The sequence below is a fragment of the Brassica napus genome, chromosome A9, assembly GCF_020379485.1.
Source record: "Brassica napus cultivar Da-Ae chromosome A9, Da-Ae, whole genome shotgun sequence".
NCBI lineage: Eukaryota > Viridiplantae > Streptophyta > Magnoliopsida > Brassicales > Brassicaceae > Brassica > Brassica napus.
In genome coordinates, this window is record NC_063442.1 from 38,251,502 (window position 1) to 38,273,632 (window position 22,131).

Consider the following 22,131-nt stretch of genomic DNA (forward strand, 5'->3'; position numbering starts at 1 on the left):
TATTAAATTATTAAAATAATAAAGAATAAACAACAATAATTTAATTATTATAGTAGACTTCCAAAAAGGTCTACTATGTTAAGGTAAGATCTACTCCAAAATTTTAATTTTAGTAGACTTCAAACGAAGTCTACAGTATCGTAAATTTTAACCTAGTTACATTTTTGTCTCCCTATATAAACAAAATTTATACAATCTCTCTCTAAAGTGGCTGCACAAGTTTTTAAAACTCTCTCCCTTCTCTCTAAAACTTTCTCTCTTCTCTCTAAAATTCTCTCAATTGTTTCTAAATCTCTCTCATTATCTTCTTTCTCTCTAAAATTTTTTCAAGTCTTTCTCACAATATTATCTTGTCATTTTAGATATTATGATTCATGGTTTTCATCTTCTCCTTTAAAAAATGTAAGTTTTAGATCTATAGATTTTAAATGTGTATTTTTATGTTTATTTCTCACAATATTATCTTTTTTTGGTAGGTATTATCAATCATGGATTTCATCATCTCCTCTAAAAATGTAAGTTTTAGATTAATAGATTTTAAATATGTATTTACATGTTTATATTCAAATAAATTTATAGATCAAGCTCTCTACATTAATTTGCTACTAGTTTACCTTATAAATTCTATTATGTAAAGTATTTTCAGATTTAAAATTATTTTCACATTTCAAAATATATAATTTTTTCAGATCTGAAAATTATCAGACAGTGTAGACTTCTAAAGAAGTTTATTAAAGCTTGCAGACTTCATATGAAGTTTACTAAACCACAAAGTTTAAGCAGACTTCATTGGAAGTCTACAAAAATATGACTTTAATTTTTTTTTCTATGTTTTTTAATAATTTTATCTTATTTTGCAGGTATTTTCTTCCATAGTTGTTCTCTTCTCCTCCTAGAAATGTAAGGTTTACATCTATAGATTTAAAAGTTTTCTAGTATTTATATTCAAATAAAGTTACATATTAAAATTCATATTAATATGTCTTTAATTTATAACTATTTTGTCTATTAAATCATATTTTTTAAAAAAATTTAGATTTAAACTTATTTCATATTTTTAATGTATTTATTTTTCAGATCTATTTTTTTTTGATAGAGTAGCCTTCATTTGAAATCTACTTAAAACTTACGGCTGGTAGACTTCAAATGAAGTCTACTACCCTTGACTTTTAAGCATATTTCATTAGAAGTTTACTCAAATATGATTTTAGTTTTTATCTTATTTTTCATAATTTTATTTTATTTTGCAGATATTCTCTTCCAATGTTTTCAAATCATCTTCCCAAAAATGTAAGCTTTCCATATATTCATTATAAGATATTTTGTGTTTATAATGAACTAAATTTATAGATTCATACATTATCTTTTTGCTTTGTTACAAGGATGACAAAAAACCATTTTTGAAATATTTTCGAGAACAAAGTATTTTCAAATTTTCTAAATGCACACTTTTAGATATGAAAATTTTCCATTAGTGTAGACTTCAACTAAAGTCTACTAAACAATAACTTTACGTAGACTTAATAAAAAGTCTACTAAAATATGATTTTATTTTTTATCTTATATTTTTCTCATAACTCTATCTTATTTTGCAGGTACTTTTTCCAAGACTTTATTTGAAGCATCAAGATTATGAAAAATCAAACATACTCAAGAATACTTTTTAATATATTGCTCTGTAATAACTTTCATAATAAAATATTAATTTTTAAATAATTTTTTAATGCATAATCTATAAACATTGTATTCATTTTTAGTTGTTTTCACTTGTATGATATTATTAATTTTTTGTTAGATATCAATTTTTTTCACAAGATCTAACCAACCAAACAAGTAAAACCACCATAAGCTAAAATAATAACTAACACACATGTGAGAAGAAGAAAATCTATACAAAATTTTCCCAAAATTTTTCAAGAATAACACTAATCAAAACAATTTGCAATAAGTATCAAGTGTATAATTATAACACATTAAATTGTGAAATTCATCCAAGACCATTAAAATTTTACTAACATACACTGTAAAATAATTAAATCATGAAAAAATATGATGAATAATACACAAATACACTTTTAATAGAATTTACGACGTAGACTTCAACTGCAGTCTACATTTGTAGATTTACAAAAACGTCTACACTTATTATCTAACATATAGTCAATCCAAAAATTTTTAGTGTATTTAGCGCAGGCTTGATACACAAAGGCGTACAAAGTGTGTCTTAGATAACTCGATCAAGTTCCGTACTTGTCGATTATTCGTGACAGGCATAAGAGGAGTATTTTCCTATTCGGAGTCATTTGTTTTAAATGATGTTTGGTAAGAAATAGGTTAGCACCATCTTCTCAATTTTGTTGTCCAGATCATAATTTTCTTGTGTCATTTCAAGAAGTTTACCATGTGTACAGCCATCATGCATAATGAACATTCTTCAACCTTTCCGATTCTTCATCCTTTTCGAATATTTTGTCATCTAAAATGTCTTTGCCCATGCTTCACACTCGCTCTAAGTTTCCAACCACATCCTTGAACACGACACTTAGCCACATACAGAGTTTTCGTTGTCTTATATGCTGAGAATGTAAATTTATATTCCACAGTCACCGACTTCAGCTTTGAAACAAGCTCAGCCTTACTAGCAAAACTATAAACGAAGACTTACAAATACGTCTACAATTATTAGCAAACAACATTGTCAAATCAAATGAATTATACCTTCATAATTATAAAAAAAATTCTTTTCAAAATCACTCAAACCCATTAGGATTAACTAACACACACTGTCAAACAAAAAATCTAGAAAACATTTAATGAATAATACACAAATTCACATTTTTATAGATTTTTCTATGCAAACTTAATATTTAGTCTCTGAAGATGTAGACGTTCTTTTCAGTTTACAGACGTAGACTTTCAAATATGTCTACTCTTTGGGTTGGTTTTTGCAATTGACCATTTTACGGGTTGCTTTCTATAGTTGAATAAAAGTTGTGATTTTGTACATATAGACTTTCTTTTCGGTCTACAATTTAAAAAGGTTACTTTTTGTAATTGACCAAAATTCATCCAAGATTTGACTTTCAGAACTAGACTTCATATGCAGTCTACATGTTTGAATTTTTTTGAAAGAGGTTAGTTTTGCAATTGACCAAGTTTGACTTCAAATCAGTAGATTGAAATGAACGTCTACGGGTGTGTAGACTTCTTGTGAAGTCTACTCTCAAATCCGACGGGTTGGTTTTGCATTTGACCAAAATAAAAAAGTAGATTTTATACGCAGTCTACATTTTTTTTTAAGATAAGAAGACTGCATATGAAGTCTACAATTTAATAAATTTTTTGATTGCTTTTTAAACTTTTTGGTCAAACACAAAACTAACATATTTCACGAAGTCAAACTTTTGGTCAAATGCAAAACTGACCTTTTATAGACTTCGGTGGCAGTCTACATTCTGTAGAGTTCCGTTGAAGTCTATTTTGAAAAGTCAAAAGTTCGGTCAAATGAAAAACTAACCTCTTTTAGGTAGACGTCTTAGTAAGTCTACCAAAAGTTTTATTTTTGTTGTCAAAGGTAAAGACGGAGACTAGTGGGGAAGTCTGCGTTAGAAAAAAAAATTGTCTGGTCAATTGCAAAACTAACCCGTGCGTTGACAAATAGACTGCATCGTAAGTCTCCACGGAGGCGTAGACATACAAAACAGTCTACCGTCGCGACACAGATCTGAAAAAAGAACGAAAACCATGTAAATAGTTACCTTTTTCATGTATAAAGCTCGTTTCCAACCTTTTCAACCGTCCAAACTCCAAATATGAGCAAAAAAAAGCATCTTTAACGATTCACTAATGAAGAAACTCGAAAATATGAAGTTTGTGATTATGAAAATGATAGTTATGAGAGTTTTTTAGATGGAAATGTAGAGGAAATGAAGTTTTTTGGGTTAGAATGAGAAAAAAAGTGGTTGAAAATTGAATTCTAGAGCTTTAGAGCTCAAAAATGGTGGTTCATGGTGGTTGGAAAAATTGATGAAGATGGCATTTTTGTAAATAAGAAGAAATGGTTAGGGTGTATTTGGTTTTTTGTTAATTTCGAAATTAATAAAAAAATAAGTAAAAATGGCAATTTTGTGAATAATTCAAAAACATAAGGATAGTATGAAAATTTTATTGATGAATAGTATGAACAAAAAAAAAGGGGTTGGTTTTGGATTTGACTTGAAAATATGGGTTGGTTTTGAAAAACACCCTTAATTTATAGTATTTATTAAATTATCGAGTATTAATTTATTGTTTCTACTGTATTTGGAGGAATTTTTTTATTTTTTTATTTTAAAATAAATATTTTAATCTAGATTTAGTTCGATAAATACATGCTGCACAAAAAAATACATATTAATTAATATGATAATGCAACACATATAACACAATTCTTTTTGTAGCTTTACACTTTTTATACAGTCATAAATAATTGATTAGTGAATCCTATTTTAAATATATTAATTATTAATGTTCAGATTGCAACCCATTTCAAATGTGTAACAATATATATGGTAAAAGTAAGCATAAATCTAAGAGAAAATGTTGTTCAAAAAAATCTAAGAGAAATTAGTGGAATAACCCTAATTAAGAAAGAATTTTTGAAAAACGGCTTGGAGAGAGAGAAAGGCTCTCCACGTGCGTCCCGCCGCCGTCCAGCTGGTTTGGCTCGGGCTTGGTTCTTGAGTGAGGGCCTCTGGCCCAATTACAAAAAAAAAAAAAAATTTGAAACTAAAGTCCATTTTAATTTTTTATCCATTTTAAAGTTTGGTAAACTAGATACAAAATTGCAACCCCATAACACATATAATCTCATTATTATTTGAATTTTTTTATTTAGTTTATGATTATCTTTATTTTTGATTTAAATATTCTTTATTTTGTACTTTTACATTAAGAAAATAAAAAAAGAATGAATTTTAAGTAAAAAAAAACATGTTCGCTCTATTTTTCCTCTCTCTCTCTCTATCAATTACTACTCAGTTTTTTTTTATATCGCTCTCTCTAGTGTGGGACTTTAAACACACAAATAAACTTAAGTAAATTTAGGCAAACTAAAATTTATGAGTTAGAATCACGCAAGTGGATATATGTGACAAAAAAAGGATATCTAAAGATTTATTCGTATTGCTTATTGGAATAAGCTTTCATACAAGAGATTGAATTGTTTAGTCAAGTTCGAATAAGAATATGAAAAGTAAAGATAAGTGTTAGATCATTTATTTGGAGAGCTTTGAACAATGTCCTTCCGGCAACAGAACTACTCAAGAAACAAGGGGTGAAACTGGATACTGTTTGTCAGAGATGTGGTAACAGAGAAGAATCGGTTAATCATATACTGTTCACATGTTCAGTTGCCCGACAAGTGTGGGCGTTGGCAAACATCCCATCTCCTGATCTGTTTGGGTTTAATGACTCCCAATATCGAACACTGATTTTTCTAATGGGAATGAAAGGCATGCTCAATATTCCCATTGAAATCAAAAGAGGCTATACTTGGTTTATATGGGTTTTTATGGAAAAAAACAGAAATGGAGTGTGCTTTGAAGGAAAAAATAGCAGTTCCATGGAAATATATTGGCCAGAGCAAGGAAGAAGCAGAATTTTGGTTCATGGCAAGTTTTGATGCACAGCTGAAGAGCTATGTCTAACATTGAATCGAGACAGGAAGGGAGGTTTGAAGCCTTCTTGTGGGCGGTTAATGGTATGAAAAGTCACAGGATTAACAAGGTGATCTTTGCTATTAATGATGCGTGTGTGGTTGGATTGTTAACAAGACCAAAGAGATGGCCTCTGTTTAAATTTCAGAGGTTGGAGATTATGAAAGTTTTGGCAGGAATTGAACGGTGGAGGTTGCTAAATGCTAATGGAAGAGAAAACAATCAATAGAGAGGCTGATCTCATTGCACAAAATGTTCCTAACCAAAGAAGAACTCAATCATTATGTGGCTGTGGGCTGGATGTACTTGGATCTTGATCTTTTTTTGTTTTGTCAACTACTTGGATCTTGATCAGTTTGACTGAATGGATTTATAAAACAGTTGATTGACAAAAAAATAATAATAATGAGAATAAAAACACATCGAATTTTGAACCACATGTACTTCTCCAGAGTCCAGACAGAACAATTAGGGTGATTCAGTTTCTTAAAAATAAATGTTTTTTCTTAAAGCACAAAATAGGTAATTTACTTGAGTAATAAAATAAGTAAAATCATAAAAGACCAGCCTCCAAGAGGTTTCTCCTTCTTAGAGTCTCATCTACAAGCTTGAACGTTTTCTTCACAAGCTTCTGATCCAAAGCCGTCGTCCTGTAGATCTTAAACACCCTGTCCACTCGATCCGGCGCAGTGTTCTGGTAATATAATTCCTCAAATTTCTTCTTCACAAACCTTTCAATATTGTGTAGAAAATCACAAGGTCAGAGAGATTACAGAGTATTAACTTGACTAATATGAAAACAAAACTTACTCGTAGGCATGCTCGATCTCTTGTTTCCCACTCGAAACTGGTTGGTAATCTCTGAACCACTCGCAAACATTCAACGGAACCTACAAAAAAGCGTTTGTTAAAACCAAAAAGTCTTGCTTGCACAAATGAGAATATATTCTTCAGCTCTTACTTACATCAAGAACCTTCTTCTCAAATATGTCAAACTTGTTGAGGAATAGCATGATGGATGTTTTCTGCATAAGAGAGAACAAAAAGCCTTGGCTACAAGTACTCTTTCAAAATTTCTAAACCGATAATAAGACAAAAGAAAGCGTCAAAAAAAGACCTCGAAACAGGGCTGTTTCAAGACCCAGTCGAACAGTTCTTTGGTCTCCATCATCCTGTTTTTCTGCTCGTCCTCAAATAGTGTTTGGTCGTACCTATGACCGAAAAAAAAACTCTGTTGTGAGTTGGGGCAGCAACAAATACACACAAAAAAAAAAATTTAAATAATGAAATGGAGCTTTACTCGCTGATGGCAGCACAGAAAATAACAGCAGTAACACCTTCAAACAGATGAATCCATTTCCTTCTCTCATTTCTCTGTCCACCCACGTCAAACAATCGGTACACTTCACCACTTTTCTTATTTTCTCCCACAGGGCTGCATAAATAAATCAAGGTTTAGTCCACCACTGGTATAAAAATGTTAAATCATAGGAACACTTTTATTCAGTTTACCAAAGAAGTACACATCACAGCTACAAACCGCCTAGGCTAATCAAACCCAGAGTTAAAAACTTAGGTCTTATCAGAAAATTTTATCATCAATTTAAAGCATAGCAAACGCCAAATCAAACATGCAAACAAGAGTTAATACTAAGTAGTTGGCACCTGAACTGTATTTCCACGACACCAGTTGTGCGAACTCTCGCATACAGAACATCCTCCTGAAACACCAACATACAAAGTGTACAAATGACTGACACATTACGGAAAATCATATAATATAATATGATCAACTGAAAAGCTACTATTTGTTGATATCTTGATCCAATCCTAATAAGGTTAAATCATTGATTCAAATATTTTTAATCAACACAAAAATGATAATTCGGATATTTACCTTGGTTGGAATATAGTTGACATCTGAAAGTCTCTTCAAATTCTCCATCAGATATTTAGTACAATCAGGAACTTGAAGCTCATTACCACGAGAACATGTTTCCTACAAAAAAATCAAACATTACTCACAAACTTGGCTTGCAAAGGAGGTGAAGAAAACGTGCAAACACAAACACACCTGGATAGCAGGATCATTCCATAGTGTTTCTATTCCCTCAGCGAGGTCCTTGGTAAGACGCGGATAGTCTAACCTAGCTCCAATTTCAGATAGTTTCTCCCCAATGGCCTGATAATAATAAGGTGACTTAACATATATTTTATTGGAAAATCTAAATCTAAAAAAAAAAAAACAGCTCAGCTTACCATATTTTCAGAGGATAACGTATATTTTGCAGGATCAGTTTCATTTTGAGCAAACTCCTTCGTTCCATCATGCAATAACTGTTCAACCACGATACCAGAGAATAAATATTAAGCTATTAAGCTACAGCAACATTATCCTCTTTCTCTTCAGGTATTTTTCGAACATACTTTTATAGTCTGATAGACATTGGCATGGATGACCGGAACATAGCTCTTTAGCTCTCCTTCATCGAACCCAGTTTGGAAGAGAAGTTTTATCTGCAAAGTTAGCACCCAAAACTTGTCTCCTTCAAAGTTGTAAATAAATACTACACTAGAGAAACAATTTTCCTTTTGTCACTACTTGCCTGCTTAAAAATAGTAGACTTTCCTGATTCTCCAGCACCTTTACAAAAGATCAGTCAGACATTAAGATCTACAAAGGCTAATTGACTAATAAAAAAATAATAATAATAGTTTGTGAGAATCTAATGAATGGAAGTTCCCACATACCAAGTAGGAGAAGTTTCCGAATATGTTTTTCAGCCTTTGCCTCTTGCTCTATCCGTCTTTCGATTTCAGCAGCCTGTAGATTTTTATAAGAAAAACAAGGTTTCAAGGTTTGACTAAGTAATGCTCTCTAATCTTATGCATATATATATATGGGAATGGAACCTGTGCATTCTCGTCGGTATCTTCTGTATGATGTCGACTTCTACTGCAGAGTAAGCCCATGATCTATATATATATTCTCTTCTTTTTTTTATATAATCCCACTAGCTAAAAAATAATTAGACTTCAGCTTCTTGATAACTTGTCTTTCACAGCAGGGCAGTGCCTACCTACTAAATGAAAATGCTTATGAATCCCTTTTTGATCACCATTCCAAAATACACTTATTAAAAAAAAGCCCAAAACAAACAATTTATTGAATTACAGATCCCCAAGAAAATAAAACAATAGAAAGATCAATTTAACTAGGAATCTACAGAACCTAACAGAAGTTAGATAAATGGTCAATCTCAATAACAGAAGCTAAGATTCCATCAGATTAAGCAGCAACTGATTGATCTACAAACCCCTAATCCTGAAAGACGCTCCAAACACGACAGGACAAGATCTGAGTTAATAAAAAACAAAGATTGCAGAAAAGGCAAATATGAAATTAAGAACCTGAAGAAAACAAAACAAAACAAAGAGCTGAGGGAGTAAGGAAACAAAATCTGAGAAGAGAGCAGAGAGAGTAGTACTTGTGCTTCTCCTCCTGTTCTTCTTTCCTTGCTTTAACGTTCCTCTCTCTCCTTTTGGATAGTATTTGTAATTTTGTATACACACTCATATCTCGATGCGTATTTGCGTAAATACAAATAACCAATTATTTTGATTTTTCTTTTTCTTTTTCTTTTTTTTTTTAAAGAAAAGAGGTCAAAGCAAGGAAAATGTTAAGCAAAGGAAGGGACAGACGAAACTGCGCCGAAAGGTCTTGTTTTGGTCAATGTTTGAAAAGATGTGTCTCGTCGAGATAAGAAAGCGTTACCTATGGTAAAAGATGTTTTTTTTTTCTCTGTCATCTTAAATATTAAGATTAACGTCCAAATATACAAAACGGGCATATAAACCCAAGAAACTAAAGACAACAGGCCCAACAGGGCAAAAAAGTGAAAGCAACGCGAGGTCCAAAAGGCACAACACGTTCGGATACCTGCTCGGATAAGATTTTTCGGTTTTCGAATTTTCAGATTTTTTGGTTTACGCTCCTATGTCTCGTATTAAAATTTTATTTGTACGAATCGGATTCGAATAATAACACTTTGGTTCAGATATATTTTGTATTGCATCCTAAAACCGGTAAGTAATCATATATCATTGGCTTTTGGGTATTTTCGGTTCGGGTCGAATTATACCGAAATAAAATACAAAAAAAGTTTTAGGGCTTTTATGTTTTTTCTTTATATGTATATATACATTTAGTTTTAAAGAAATATCATAAGGATAAGTTGGTGTATTGGTTTAGGCTCGTCTTATTTCTTGACCCAGTACGGGTCCGATTCCTGTTTAGTAGGGTTTTTCATTTTTATTAAAAGAAATTTAAAAGTAATTTTGCCATTCATCTATGTTCTTCTACATTAGGGTTTTTACTTATGTAACCTTAATCACCACTACGGCTATTCTCTTCTTAACCAATTTTCATCATTCTACTTTGTTTTTTCATGTGATATTTACACAAAATCTTGATTTGTTCGTGATTTGATGATGAGAGTTTCCAAAATTAAGATTTTTTGGTAGATTTGGTCAACTCGAAACTTGTAACACGTGTGTTATGTATACACAATTATGTATATGTGTGTATATGTTTGGTTTACTTCGGGTTGCAGTTCGATTATCGGTTTAAACTGAACCAAACCCAGGGTCTAAAGTATCGTGAGATGAAACTCGATCAGGTTCTTTGAAGGATCCGTAACCGATCTGACGCCCTTCTTTCAGGTCGGGTTTGGATTACGGTTCTTATGTAGGCACATCCAAAAAAAATTATAAGGAAAACGGCAGCCGACTCAAACACGTCTCCACGTTTTAAATGGATAGTGTGGTAGGGACACACTCCCACGATTAAAGTACCCACCAATCTTCACTAGTAGGGAAGTCATAAACTCTAGCCGGCTGTTCCACCGGAAACACACCGGAACAAAAAACTGTAGTTAACTCATGGTTTGACTTTTTTTTTTTACACTTTTAGGGTAAGAGACTGCTCTTATATATCTTATTTAAGAGACGGTTCTTAACTTTTTTTTAGTTAAAATCTAAGAAAGCTAAGAACCGCCTCTTAGCTGAAACTAAGAACCCTAGCTAAGAGAGTCGGGTTAATCATGGTCTTAGAATTTTGTTAACAATGATAGAGAGAACACACAATCTTCGTGTACACGTTTGTTTATAATGCTCATATTATAACTTTAACTGCCATGGTAAAAGATAAAATTCTATCATATTTACATTATGAAATAAGTAAAAGATATTATTATATCATATTTACATTATGAAATACATAAAAGATATTATTCTTAACCATTATTTTGTAAACTAGGTGTTTTTGTACACCATATTCAGTACTAAAAAATTAAATTAATTTTTTTTTAATTTTTTAATATTTAGATTTTATTATTTTTCACCAATATTTTGATATAATTTTTTATTAAGCTATAAACATAAAAATAAAATAAAATGAATAATTTTGTTTATTTTAAATTATATTTAAGAATATCTATCTATATATGTAAAATTATAATTTTAGATAGATTTTTTATCTGTTTTACATATATTTAAGCTATCTGTTTTATCTGTTTTACATATAATTTTAGATAGATCGACCAAAAATGGTATGAGTTTTATCAAAATATTAGAGAAATTGTTTATGCTAAAAATAGTAAGATACAATAACTTCTGTAAATATTATTTGTTATATATGATAAATTATTTATTAGGAACGCTGATGTTAAAATATGGTGGATACATTTGTTACATATTTTGAAATGTAGGTTAGAGAGTGCAATGTTATGGACATATATTTTCTAAGTTCATATATTTTTTAAAATGCGGGAAAAGAAAATATTGTTATTATTTGGGGCGGATATTTATGGCGCGGAATGAACATTATATATAAAATTATTTTATGTATTAAATATTTTTACATATTATGAAATAATAAATATATATTGAATAATTAAAAGTCAGTAACTATTAAATATATAATTAAATTGGTGTGAACATATAAATCAATTTTATTAATCCAATTTTTTTTAATATTTGATAGGATATGTAATTAAATTTAAATGATACTAACATACATAGTATATTTTAGTATATTTTTAATACTAATGTCTATTAAATGATGATTTCTACTCATATAGTTTTTTTTGATCATTTGTATCTTTTATAGAAAAAAATTTAAATTACTGATAACAAAATTTTCATTGTGAAATTAATAGTTTTAATAATTTATAATTAAAAAAATAAGTTGTCAATGTTCATTCAAAACTTTTACCAAAAAATTGTTCAAAGTAAATTTTGAAACTAAAAGATTTATGTGTTTATAGTTTAATTTAAAACGATATATATATATATATATATCAATCTTAATAATTAATTAAATTATACTTTTTACTTATATAATTTTGTAATCATTTGAATATAAGACTTTTAACAGTTTTAGTAATTTATAGTCGTTTTTCAAAATTCAAAATATAACATATACAGAAAAATCTAAATTTTTTATTATATGGTTATTGTGGTTGTTTAATTTATTTAATAGTTTAAAATTAAACAAATATGATAGAAGATACACTAGTTTTTATCAAATCCCTTATATATTATTTGAGAAACATTGCAACATTTTTTGTAGCCACGTGTCATTACTAGAATGATTCTTAGAATCCTTAGAGAAATAAGTTGGTCCATCTAAATATATAATAAGCTTTTTATTAAACCACAATAAATACATTATTAATGTGCTTCATTATTTCCTTAAATAAGATTACGGAATTGCCTAATGTGGCTAAAGTATATATGATAATTAATGATTTTGAATAATAAAGATTTGATAAAAATAAGTGTGTATTATAATTATATTTGTTTAATTTTAAACAATCATAGTAACCATATAATAAAAATTAAAAAAATTATTTATATATTATATTTTGATTATTTTGTTAAAACGAGTATAAATCACTAAAACTGTTAAAAGTTTCACATTCAAATTTTGCAATCTATGATTTAAAAATTTTGTTATGACATGATACAAATAATTAAAAAATAATATAAGTTAAAAATCTCATTTAATAAGTATCAAAAATAAAAGATATATAAAATATGTATCATTTTAAATTAAACTATATACCATATAAAAATACATAAATATCTTAATTTTGAAATTTACTTTGAACATTTTTTGATAAAAAATTTGAAAAAAATATTGACAACTTAATTTTGTAAAATATTATAAATTACTTAAGAAATTAATTCCACGGTGAAATTAATTTAGACTTTTTGCTATAACAGATACAAATGATAAAAAAAAAATATGAGCAAAAAGCATCATCTAATAAATATTAATATTAAAATATACCATATATATGCTACTATCATTTAAATTTAATTATATATCATATCAAATAGAAAAAATATTTTTTCGATTTATAAAATTTATTTATATGTTTGCACCAATTTAATTATATAAGTAGTAGATAATGACTTTTTAATTATTCAATATATATTTATTATTTCATAATATATTGTAAACATATAATATATAAAATAATTTATATATATAATGTTCATCCCGCGCAAGGCGCGGGTCTTAACCTAGTCTTTATTATTCAAAATCATTAATTGTCATATATACTTTAGCCATATTAGGTAATTCCGTAAATTTTATTTAAGGAAATAATGAAGTACATTAATAATGAATTTATTGTTAGTTTAATAAAAATGCTTATTATATAATTAGATGGACCAACATATTTCTCTAATGATACTAAGAATCATTCTAGTGATGACATGTGGCTACAAAAAAAAGTTGTAATGCTTCTCAAATAATATATAAGGGATTTTATATAGTAAGATTAAACCAAGATTAGAAGGGGGAAAATCAGGTATCCTTGTGTCTCATTTAAAAAATAAAAAATCTACACAATTAAAACACTCAATCTTTTTTTTTCCCTTCTAATCTTGTTATTCAAAAAAATAATTATATAGTGTTAGATATTTGTTTTAATAGTATAAGATTAAAAACAAAGATTAGAAGGGAAAAAAAAAAGGAAGGTCAAAATCGAGAGAGGGGCGCACAAGGTTGGGGTGTGGTCTTAGATACGATAATCTTGTGGTGGTCGTAGGTGTTACATCTTGAGCCAAACACACACGAAAGAGAAAGAGAGAGTATTAGAGATTAGAGATGAAGACGACGACGCTTACCCAAAGCTCGAATCCCTAGGTATACATACTTTAAAAGCCACAAAACTCCCCCTGCAAAAAAGTTATCTCTCTCGTTTTCCGCAGCCTTTTCTTTTACTCCTGAATCTCGTGTTTTCATGGATCCACTCTTTCTCTTCCTCAAAGGTTTCCGATTCATTTTCTCATCTTGATTCGCGACGTTCTTGGTTTTAAATTTCACTAACGATTCAGTTATTGTAGTTGAGTCTCAGATTTGCAGCTAATTAATTGCGTTTGTCTCCTACGAAACACTTGAGATTTATTTATTTATTTATTTATTGCATAATTCATAAATTAAAAGCTGCAATGCCTTTGACTTATATGAACTGAAAGTGTTTATCTTTTTCCTTCCTGGTAAATATTTGGTTTATGTTTTTTTGTTTCTTTTCTAGGTAACATTTGACTGAGTGATAAAGGTTAATTCTTTTGCAGGTTTTGGCTAATAAACAAAGCAGTTAAAATCGGTTGTGTCTCATTTTAAATTTCGATATGAACATAAGCAAGAAAGCAACGACGACCCCGTCAAGTGATCCAAAGCTAAAGCCAACAACTTTGAACCCTCATGCTGCTGAGTTTGTTCCCTTTACTCTACGCTCTACTAGTGCTACTACTACTACAAGCAACTTGGATGTTACGACACCAAGACTTTTAGCTTCCTCCAGCTCTGTTCTGGACCGGTCGGAGTCATCTGCATCGCGTCATTCAGATGAAGAAGCGCGCCAGTTCTGGAGTCACCAGCTTCCTGATGATATCACTCCAGATTTCAAGCTGATGACTACTCAAGATGACACTTCCTATGGTTCTGGGAGTTTGTCACTAGCTGGCTTGTCCTTGTATGACGCTGAGAACTTTCCTTCTCCTAGTGGAGGTGGAGGAGGAGGAGGAGGGTTTGTGTTTTCTGACCAACCACATGGGCATAACTTGTCGGACAAGAGTAGATATCCCATCTCCTCGTTCGGGGAAGATCAGAGTTTCAGTCCAAAGCCTTGGGATAAGCAGATTATGAGTGCTGAGAAGCAGCTTCTTGGTGGTAATGATGACAGGGAGAGAAGAAACCCTTTTGGTCGATTCATGGTTTCCGAGAATCCAAGTATAGGGGAAATGGAGGTGAACCCTGTGGAGTTTCTCGCTTCTCAGTTCCCTGGGTTTGCTGCTGAGAGTCTTGCTGAAGTTTATTTTGCTAATGGGTGTGATTTGCAGTTGACCGTTGAGATGCTTACTCAGCTTGAGGTATTCTCCTTACCTTTCTGCTTCTCTTCCTATGAAACTCATTATTCCTTGTGAACATATGGTTCAGTGTTGATGCAATTGAATTTTTAAGTTATTGAATGTGTTGATGTCCTTTTTTTTTGCTCCAATCATGTTGTTTTGCTACTTTATGAATGTTTTGTTCATTCGAGTGATTTGGTTATGTTTGTACTGCAGCTACAAGTGGATAATGGTTTGAATCAGAACATGAGGCCTAAGATTCCTGCTCCTGCTCCGGCTCCTAATCTAACTCCCATGGATTTTCCTGCCCTAAGCCCTGCACAGTTTGGTGGGGATGATATGCAACAAACAGGGAACCATTACCAATCTGCTGGAAAGGATAATATGTTTTTCTTCAAGCCAGATTATGTTTCTGCAGTCAAGAAGTTAGCATCCCAAGTTACTGGCCTGTGGAAATATGAAGGAAACGGTTCAGGAGACTCATCTATTGGCGGCTCAAGCAGAAACTATCATGCTGGGGGTGGGCGTGGGCCTGCGAGGAGTATATATTCTGATAAGCTGTCCTCAAATCGAGCTACTCCTGTCGCCTGGCTGGAGACCGGGGACGCAGTTGGTATATCTCCCCCCTTTTCAACAAAACATTACCACCCTATATATATCTGATTGGATGTAAATTGCAGGGAATCTGTATTCTGACTTGCGTGGGGAAGCACGTGACTATGCTCGTCTTCGGAATGTATACTTCGAACAGGTATAAATACTTTCGAATGGCATTTTTTTTTCTCATTTATTTGACCTCTAGTTTTCCTGTATTCACTTTCTGTTGTGTAGCTGGAAGTTCTATTTGATCTCTCTCTTTTGCTCAATACTTTTTCAGTAGTGAATAAAAGTGTCTTTATCTGCAAGTTTTAGATGATAGTTTCAGCTCTTTTTCACCGGGTTGAATAATTAAATACGGTTCTGTATTAATCATTACTTGATGTTGCTTTGTGGTTGAGCCTAGGCACGGCAAGCATACCTTGTGGGCAATAAGGCCTTGGCTAAAGATCTAAGCGCCAAGGGACAGATGCATAACATGCAGATGAAGGCTGCTCATGGGAAAGCTCAAGAAGCCATTTATCGTCAGAGGTTTTGACTTCTTTAATCTCAAAACAGAAGAGTCTCTCTGCTTTTTACCCATTAACATAATAACCAAACTGTTATGTTTCTCTTTCTCTCTGACTGTTTGACGCAGTCGGAAATCACTAAGGTTAGCAAACACTAACCCTTAGATCAAAATCAAGCTCTCAAGCAAGAACTCGAATATTAAGCTCTGGAATCCACCAGAAAAGATAAAAGCTTAAAAACTTCTATTGATAAGAAAGATATGAATATCCAAAACAGAATACCTAAAACTCTCTTATATAGAGAGAGCCTAAAACATAAAAAGGTAAATCCCTATAATAAAAAGAAAACATGAAATAAAAGGAAAACTTCTAGATTAGGTTATGTAAATCTAAGAGTCTCCTACATCAGTCTCCTCCACCTCGAAAGAACTCGACCCCGAGTTCTCTTCTGGATAAAGAACACCATCAGCATGGTACTCATAGATGTCAGCCACATTGAACGTATTAGAAATGTTCATGTCTTCTGGAAGTGCCACCACATAAGCATTATCATTTAACTTCCGCAAAATCTTGAATGGACCATATTTGCGAGGCTGTAGCTTGCGATATGTGCCCACGGGGAATCTTTCTTTTCGTAGAAACACCATCACTTCATCTCCTTCTTTGAAAACCTTGAGTCTTCTACGCTTGTCTGCTGCTTCTTTATTCTTTTGGCCAGTTGCTTCTAACTTCGCTCGGACAGCGTCTCTAGTTGCTAGAATATCCTCTGCCATAGCCTCAGCTGAGATACTAACTCCAGGAGCTTTAGGCAACTTAACCAAATCGACCACATGCTTCGGAATAGAACAATAGACCAAAGAAAAAGGTGATTTCCCTGTAGCTGAGTGCACGGCACTGTTGTAAGCAAACTCCACTTGAGGTAAAGCCAGATCCCATTGTTTCGGTTTATCTCCACAAACACTTCGAATCATATTTCCCAAAGTTCTATTCGTCACCTCGGTTTGCCCATCAGTCTGTGGATGAGCTGTAGAACTCCGTTTCAAGCTGGTTCCAAACATTCTCCAAAGTGTAATCCAGAAGTGACTCAGAAACTTGGTATCTCTGTCGGAAATTATTGTCTTAGGAACCCCATGAAGACGTACCACTTCCCGAAAAAATAACTTGGCGATGTTAGAGGCATCTGCAGTCTTCTTGCAAGCGATGAAATGCGACATCTTGGAGAATCTGTCAACGACCACAAACACAGAATCGACGCCTCGCTGTGTACGAGGTAAGCCTAGCACAAAATCCATAGACAAGTCTTGCCAAATATCTTCTGGGATTGGTAATGGCATATAAAGTCCAGTGTTCTGAGATTGTCCTTTAGAAACCTGACAGATATAACACCTTTTAACTATAGCACCCGCATCTCTCCTTAAATGTGGCCAATAAAACCTTGTCTCCAAGCTAGCAATGGTCTTGTCTCTTCCCAAATGACCACTAAGGCCGCCACCATGCAAATCGCGAATCAACTTTTCTCGTAATGACGAGCAAGGAATGCACAGCCTGTCTCCTTTAAAAAGATAACCATCTCGTATGTGGAAATCTGCCGAAGGATGCTTCCCATTACATTTGCCCCATAACTCCTTGAATTCAACATCACATTCGTACAACTCCTTCAAAGACTCGAAACCCACAACCTCTTGTGCTAAGATAGTGAGTAAGGAAGCTCTTCTACTCAAGGCGTCTGCCACCTTGTTAAGAGTTCCAGACTTATGCTGAATAATGAAAGGAAACTTTTGCAGAAAACTTACCCAACGAGCATGCATCTTATTTATCACTTTCTGGCTGTGAAGATACTTTAGAGCTTGGTGGTCTGTAAATAGAACAAACTCTCTCTGAACCAAGTAATGCTCCCATTGTCGAAGAGCTCGAAAAACCGCATAGAACTCTTGATCATACGTGCTCCACTTTTGGCGAGCTTCACTTAACTTTTCACTAAAGAAAGCTATCGGTCGTTTTTCTTGTGATAAGACGGCACCTATTCCCACACCACTAGCGTCACATTCCACTTGAAACACTTTGTCAAAATCGGGTAAGGCTAATACTGGTGCAGTACAAAGCCTCTCTTTAATTAAAGCAAAACTCTCTTCCTGTTCAGATCCCCAATGAAACTTCCCTTTCTTCAAACACTCAGTGATAGGCGCAGTAATGGTACTAAAATCTCTAACAAATCTTCTGTAGAAAGTAGCTAGACCATGAAAGCTGCGTATCTCAGTGACTGACTTAGGAACCGGCCAATCCCTTATGGCACTCACTTTCTCCTGGTCAACCTGAATCCCTTCTTCACCAATAACAAATCCAAGAAATAACAGCTTGTTGGTGCTGAACGTACATTTTTTTAGATTGATGTACAATTGGTTTTCTTGTAAAACCTGCAAAACTTGCTTCAAATGTTCCATATGCTCGTCCTTTGTTTTACTGTATATCAAAATGTCATCAAAATAAACCACCACAAAAGAACCAATGAACGGGCGGAGAACCTGGTTCATTAATCTCATGAAAGTGCTAGGAGCATTTGACAACCCAAAAGGCATCACCATCCATTCGAATAATCCGTCTTTACTCTTAAAAGCAGTTTTCCACTCATCTCCAGGCCTGATTCGAATTTGATGATAGCCACTTCGAAGATCTATTTTTGAAAACACCTTAGAACCTGACAACTCATCAAGCATATCTTCCAACCGGGGTATAGGGAATCGATATTTAATGGTTATCTTATTAATGGCTCTACTATCAACACACATCCGCCACTGGTTACCTTTCTTAGGAACTAGCAGAACCGGTACGGCACATGGACTCATGCTCTCACGAATAAATCCTTTTCTCAGCAAATCTTCAATCTGTTCCCTTAAAATCTCATTCTCCTTAGGGCTCATACGGTAATGGGGAAGATTTGGCAGACTGGATCCTGGAATCAAGTCAATATGATGCTGAATATCTCTCATGGGAGGTAGATCATTAGGAAGTTCTTCCGCAATCAACTCTTTGAAGTCATCCAGAATTTCTAACACTTCTCTTGGGGTTGACGTTTCCTCCGTTACTGCACTCAACAACCCTTTAACAACCAAGGGATAGAAACACCTTGCTTCTTGAACATCCCCATCAAGCTCTTTGTCGTCATGTGTCATAACCAAGAAACTTGACTTCTTTTCCTTCGCAGTGTTACAAAAATCCTTAACAGGTGCCATGGCAATTTTATGGTTGCCCCACGTAAACATTATCACATTGTCTCGACCTCGATATGTGATATCGTTATCATACTGCCAAGGTCGTCCAAGAAGAATGTGACAAACATCCATGTCAAGAACGTCACAAGTGATCTCCTCCTTATAATGTTTACCTATAGATATGAGAACTTTGCAAGTCATGCTAACTCGAACTTGTGATCCTCTCTTCACCCAACCAAGACCGTATGGTTTCTCATGACGGGTTGTGGGTAGCTTCAGATAGTCCACCAGCTTTTGAGAAACTAAATTCTCTGAGCTTCCATTATCCACAATCACATTACACACCTTGTTTTGAATAGAACAATGTGTTCTAAACAAATTCTTACGTTGGCCTTCTTCTTTAGATGATAACAGGACTCGTTGCAGCACAAGGTTTATCATCTCTCCAGATTCTTCTTCAGCGAATTCAGCTCCCTCATATTCTTCGTTCTCAGCAAAATCCCTTTCATCCTCTTCATCTTCTTCCTCTATTATAGCATCTGTTCTCCGACTTGGACAGACATTTGATTTATGACCATGTCCTTGGCATCGGAAACACTTGTCAATGGAAGGCTTAGTATAAGGATTGTTTTGTCTCTGAGCTGGTGCCTTGTTCTGTTGGGTTGAGTTAGAGCTACTAGCTCCTTTGTTTCCCGGATTGGAGTCTTTATTGGCTACACTCTTTTCTTTCTCACTTGTTGGTTCAAAATTGGTCTGAGCCGTGTTTCTTCTAAATGTTGAGAACCCGCGTGATGACTTCTCCATTAACTCAGCTTTTAATGCTAGACTGGAAGCTTCCTGCACAGTCCATACGGTTTGCAAACCCATCTTTCCCTGAAGAGAACCCTTTAACCCACTGATGTACCTAGCCACCTTCTGATTCTCTGTTTCGCCTAACTCATTGCGTTCAGAGAAACGCAAGAATTCAGCTGTGTACTCGGTCACAGTTCTGTTTCCTTGAACACAATCGAGATACATCTTGTAAAGAATTTGTTCGTAATCTTCCGGTAAGAATCGCTCCAGCATTAATTGCTTCATTCGACGCCAAGTCCTAACTGGTCCTCTCCTTTGTCTTTGCCTTTGGACAACGAGTTTATCCCACCACACTGCAGCAGTCTTCTTCAGTTTGACAGCTACCATCTTAACTTGTTTATTCTCAGGAACGCCCATGACATCAAAAAATCGATCAACATCAATTTGCCAATCTAGAAACTCCTCCACTCCCATAGTTCCATAGAACAATGGAATATCGGCTTTTACCCGATAATCATAATTGTTTTGTTGGTTTCCTTCAGCTATTTCTTCTTCTGATTCTTCTTCTGAACTAGAATTATCAACAATAACATCACGATTGTTTCGACCTTGTTGACCCCGAATTGGTCTTCTTTCTCCACCTCTTTGACCGGCGTTATTAACCTGATTGGGATAAGCCACAACCTGATTATTTAACGCAGTTACCAGATTTGCCAATTGAGCAGTTACAGTAGTGAGGTTTGTGGTTGCCTCCCTTAAACCTTCTGCGAAACCCTCGAAGTCGGCTTTGGTTACTGGTTGATCACCCATGGCTGATCAAGCTTCGAAAAGAGAAGGAGAAGACCTTGCTCTGATACCACTTGACGCAGTCGGAAATCACTAAGGTTAGCAAACACTAACCCTTAGATCAAAATCAAGCTCTCAAGCAAGAACTCGAATATTAAGCTCTGGAATCCACCAGAAAAGATAAAAGCTTAAAAACTTCTATTGATAAGAAAGATATGAATATCCAAAACAGAATACCTAAAACTCTCTTATATAGAGAGAGCCTAAAACATAAAAAGGTAAATCCCTATAATAAAAAGAAAACATGAAATAAAAGGAAAACTTCTAGATTAGGTTATGTAAATCTAAGAGTCTCCTACATCACTGTTCTAACCTGCCTTATGAGCAATACACAGGAACCCGGTGGGTCAAGGGATCAACAGTAGAGGGAGCGAAAGAATGATAGACTTGCACGGGCTACATGTTAGCGAAGCACTTCAGGTGTTGAAGCACGAGCTGAGCGTGTTGAGGAGCACAGCTCGAGCAACACAAGAGAGGCTTCAGGTTTACATATGCGTAGGGACTGGCCACCACACAAGGGGCTCCCGCACACTGGCTAGGCTCCCTGTTGCTGTACAGCGCTACCTACTCGAAGAAGAAGGCCTTGACTTCTCCGAGCCTCAGGCTGGTCTCCTTAGAGTCATCATATACTGACCATCTGCTTATATAGGAACACAACCGGAAAGGAAAAGCAAAAAAAGAAAGAAAAACGACCACGCTATTCATTTTGTTGTATCTGTTCTGTACATGGGAAGTCAGGGAGAGAGAGTATCTGAAAATGAAGTACAAAGAAAAAAAAAGAGATGAAGGCAAGAAGGAAGAGGCTTATGCTAAAATGTTTTAGGTTTTGTTAAGAAAAATACTTTTTGTAGCATTAGAGGATCAACCAGACCTCTCTTACTGTTATCTTTTTGTGGGGCTTTACCTGATGTTTTGTTGATTCTCTATGCTTTTACAGTTTTACTCTATATACATTTCTTTCTTCTGGAAATGCTTATATTTTGTAGTTCTGTTAGATTCAAGTCTTTGATTTCATGAAGCAAAATGTAATAGAATATTTGTATTCAACAAGCATTA

At 33.6% G+C, this 22,131-nt stretch overlaps 2 protein-coding genes across 8 annotated transcripts; one reads left to right on the forward strand and one right to left on the reverse strand.

Annotated features, from left to right (window-relative positions):
• Nucleotides 1-6,081: 6,081 nt before the first annotated feature.
• LOC106368534 (guanine nucleotide-binding protein alpha-1 subunit) lies at nt 6,082-9,404 on the reverse strand. 5 transcript variants are annotated; one of them, XM_013808528.3, is made up of 14 exons: nt 9,185-9,404; nt 8,610-8,779; nt 8,448-8,520; nt 8,303-8,340; nt 8,124-8,213; nt 7,956-8,033; nt 7,771-7,878; nt 7,594-7,695; nt 7,362-7,417; nt 6,997-7,131; nt 6,814-6,907; nt 6,662-6,721; nt 6,507-6,586; nt 6,082-6,427 (listed from the first exon to the last, which is right to left on the reverse strand). In XM_013808528.3, the coding sequence occupies exons 2-14, from the start codon at nt 8,667-8,669 to the stop codon at nt 6,250-6,252; spliced, it is 1,152 nt and encodes a 383-aa protein (XP_013663982.1). In that variant the 5' UTR covers nt 8,670-8,779; nt 9,185-9,404; the 3' UTR covers nt 6,082-6,249.
• A 4,285-nt stretch (nt 9,405-13,689) lies between these two features.
• LOC106368541 (polyadenylate-binding protein-interacting protein 7) lies at nt 13,690-22,069 on the forward strand. 3 transcript variants are annotated; one of them, XR_007316630.1, is made up of 6 exons: nt 13,690-13,914; nt 14,346-15,143; nt 15,339-15,735; nt 15,803-15,873; nt 16,126-16,342; nt 21,378-21,758. XR_007316630.1 is itself a non-coding variant. In XM_013808536.3 (6 exons), exons 2-6 carry the CDS (start codon nt 14,403-14,405, stop codon nt 21,706-21,708), a joined length of 1,632 nt encoding a protein of 543 aa, XP_013663990.2. In that variant the 5' UTR covers nt 13,691-13,914; nt 14,346-14,402; the 3' UTR covers nt 21,709-22,069. The 3 variants fall into 3 exon arrangements, 2 of the variants coding, with proteins under 2 accessions (XP_013663990.2, XP_013663991.2); XM_013808536.3 differs by having other exon boundaries at nt 13,691-13,914; nt 16,126-16,250; nt 21,411-22,069; XM_013808537.3 differs by having other exon boundaries at nt 13,738-14,039; nt 16,126-16,250; nt 21,411-22,069.
• Nucleotides 22,070-22,131: the final 62 nt, after the last annotated feature.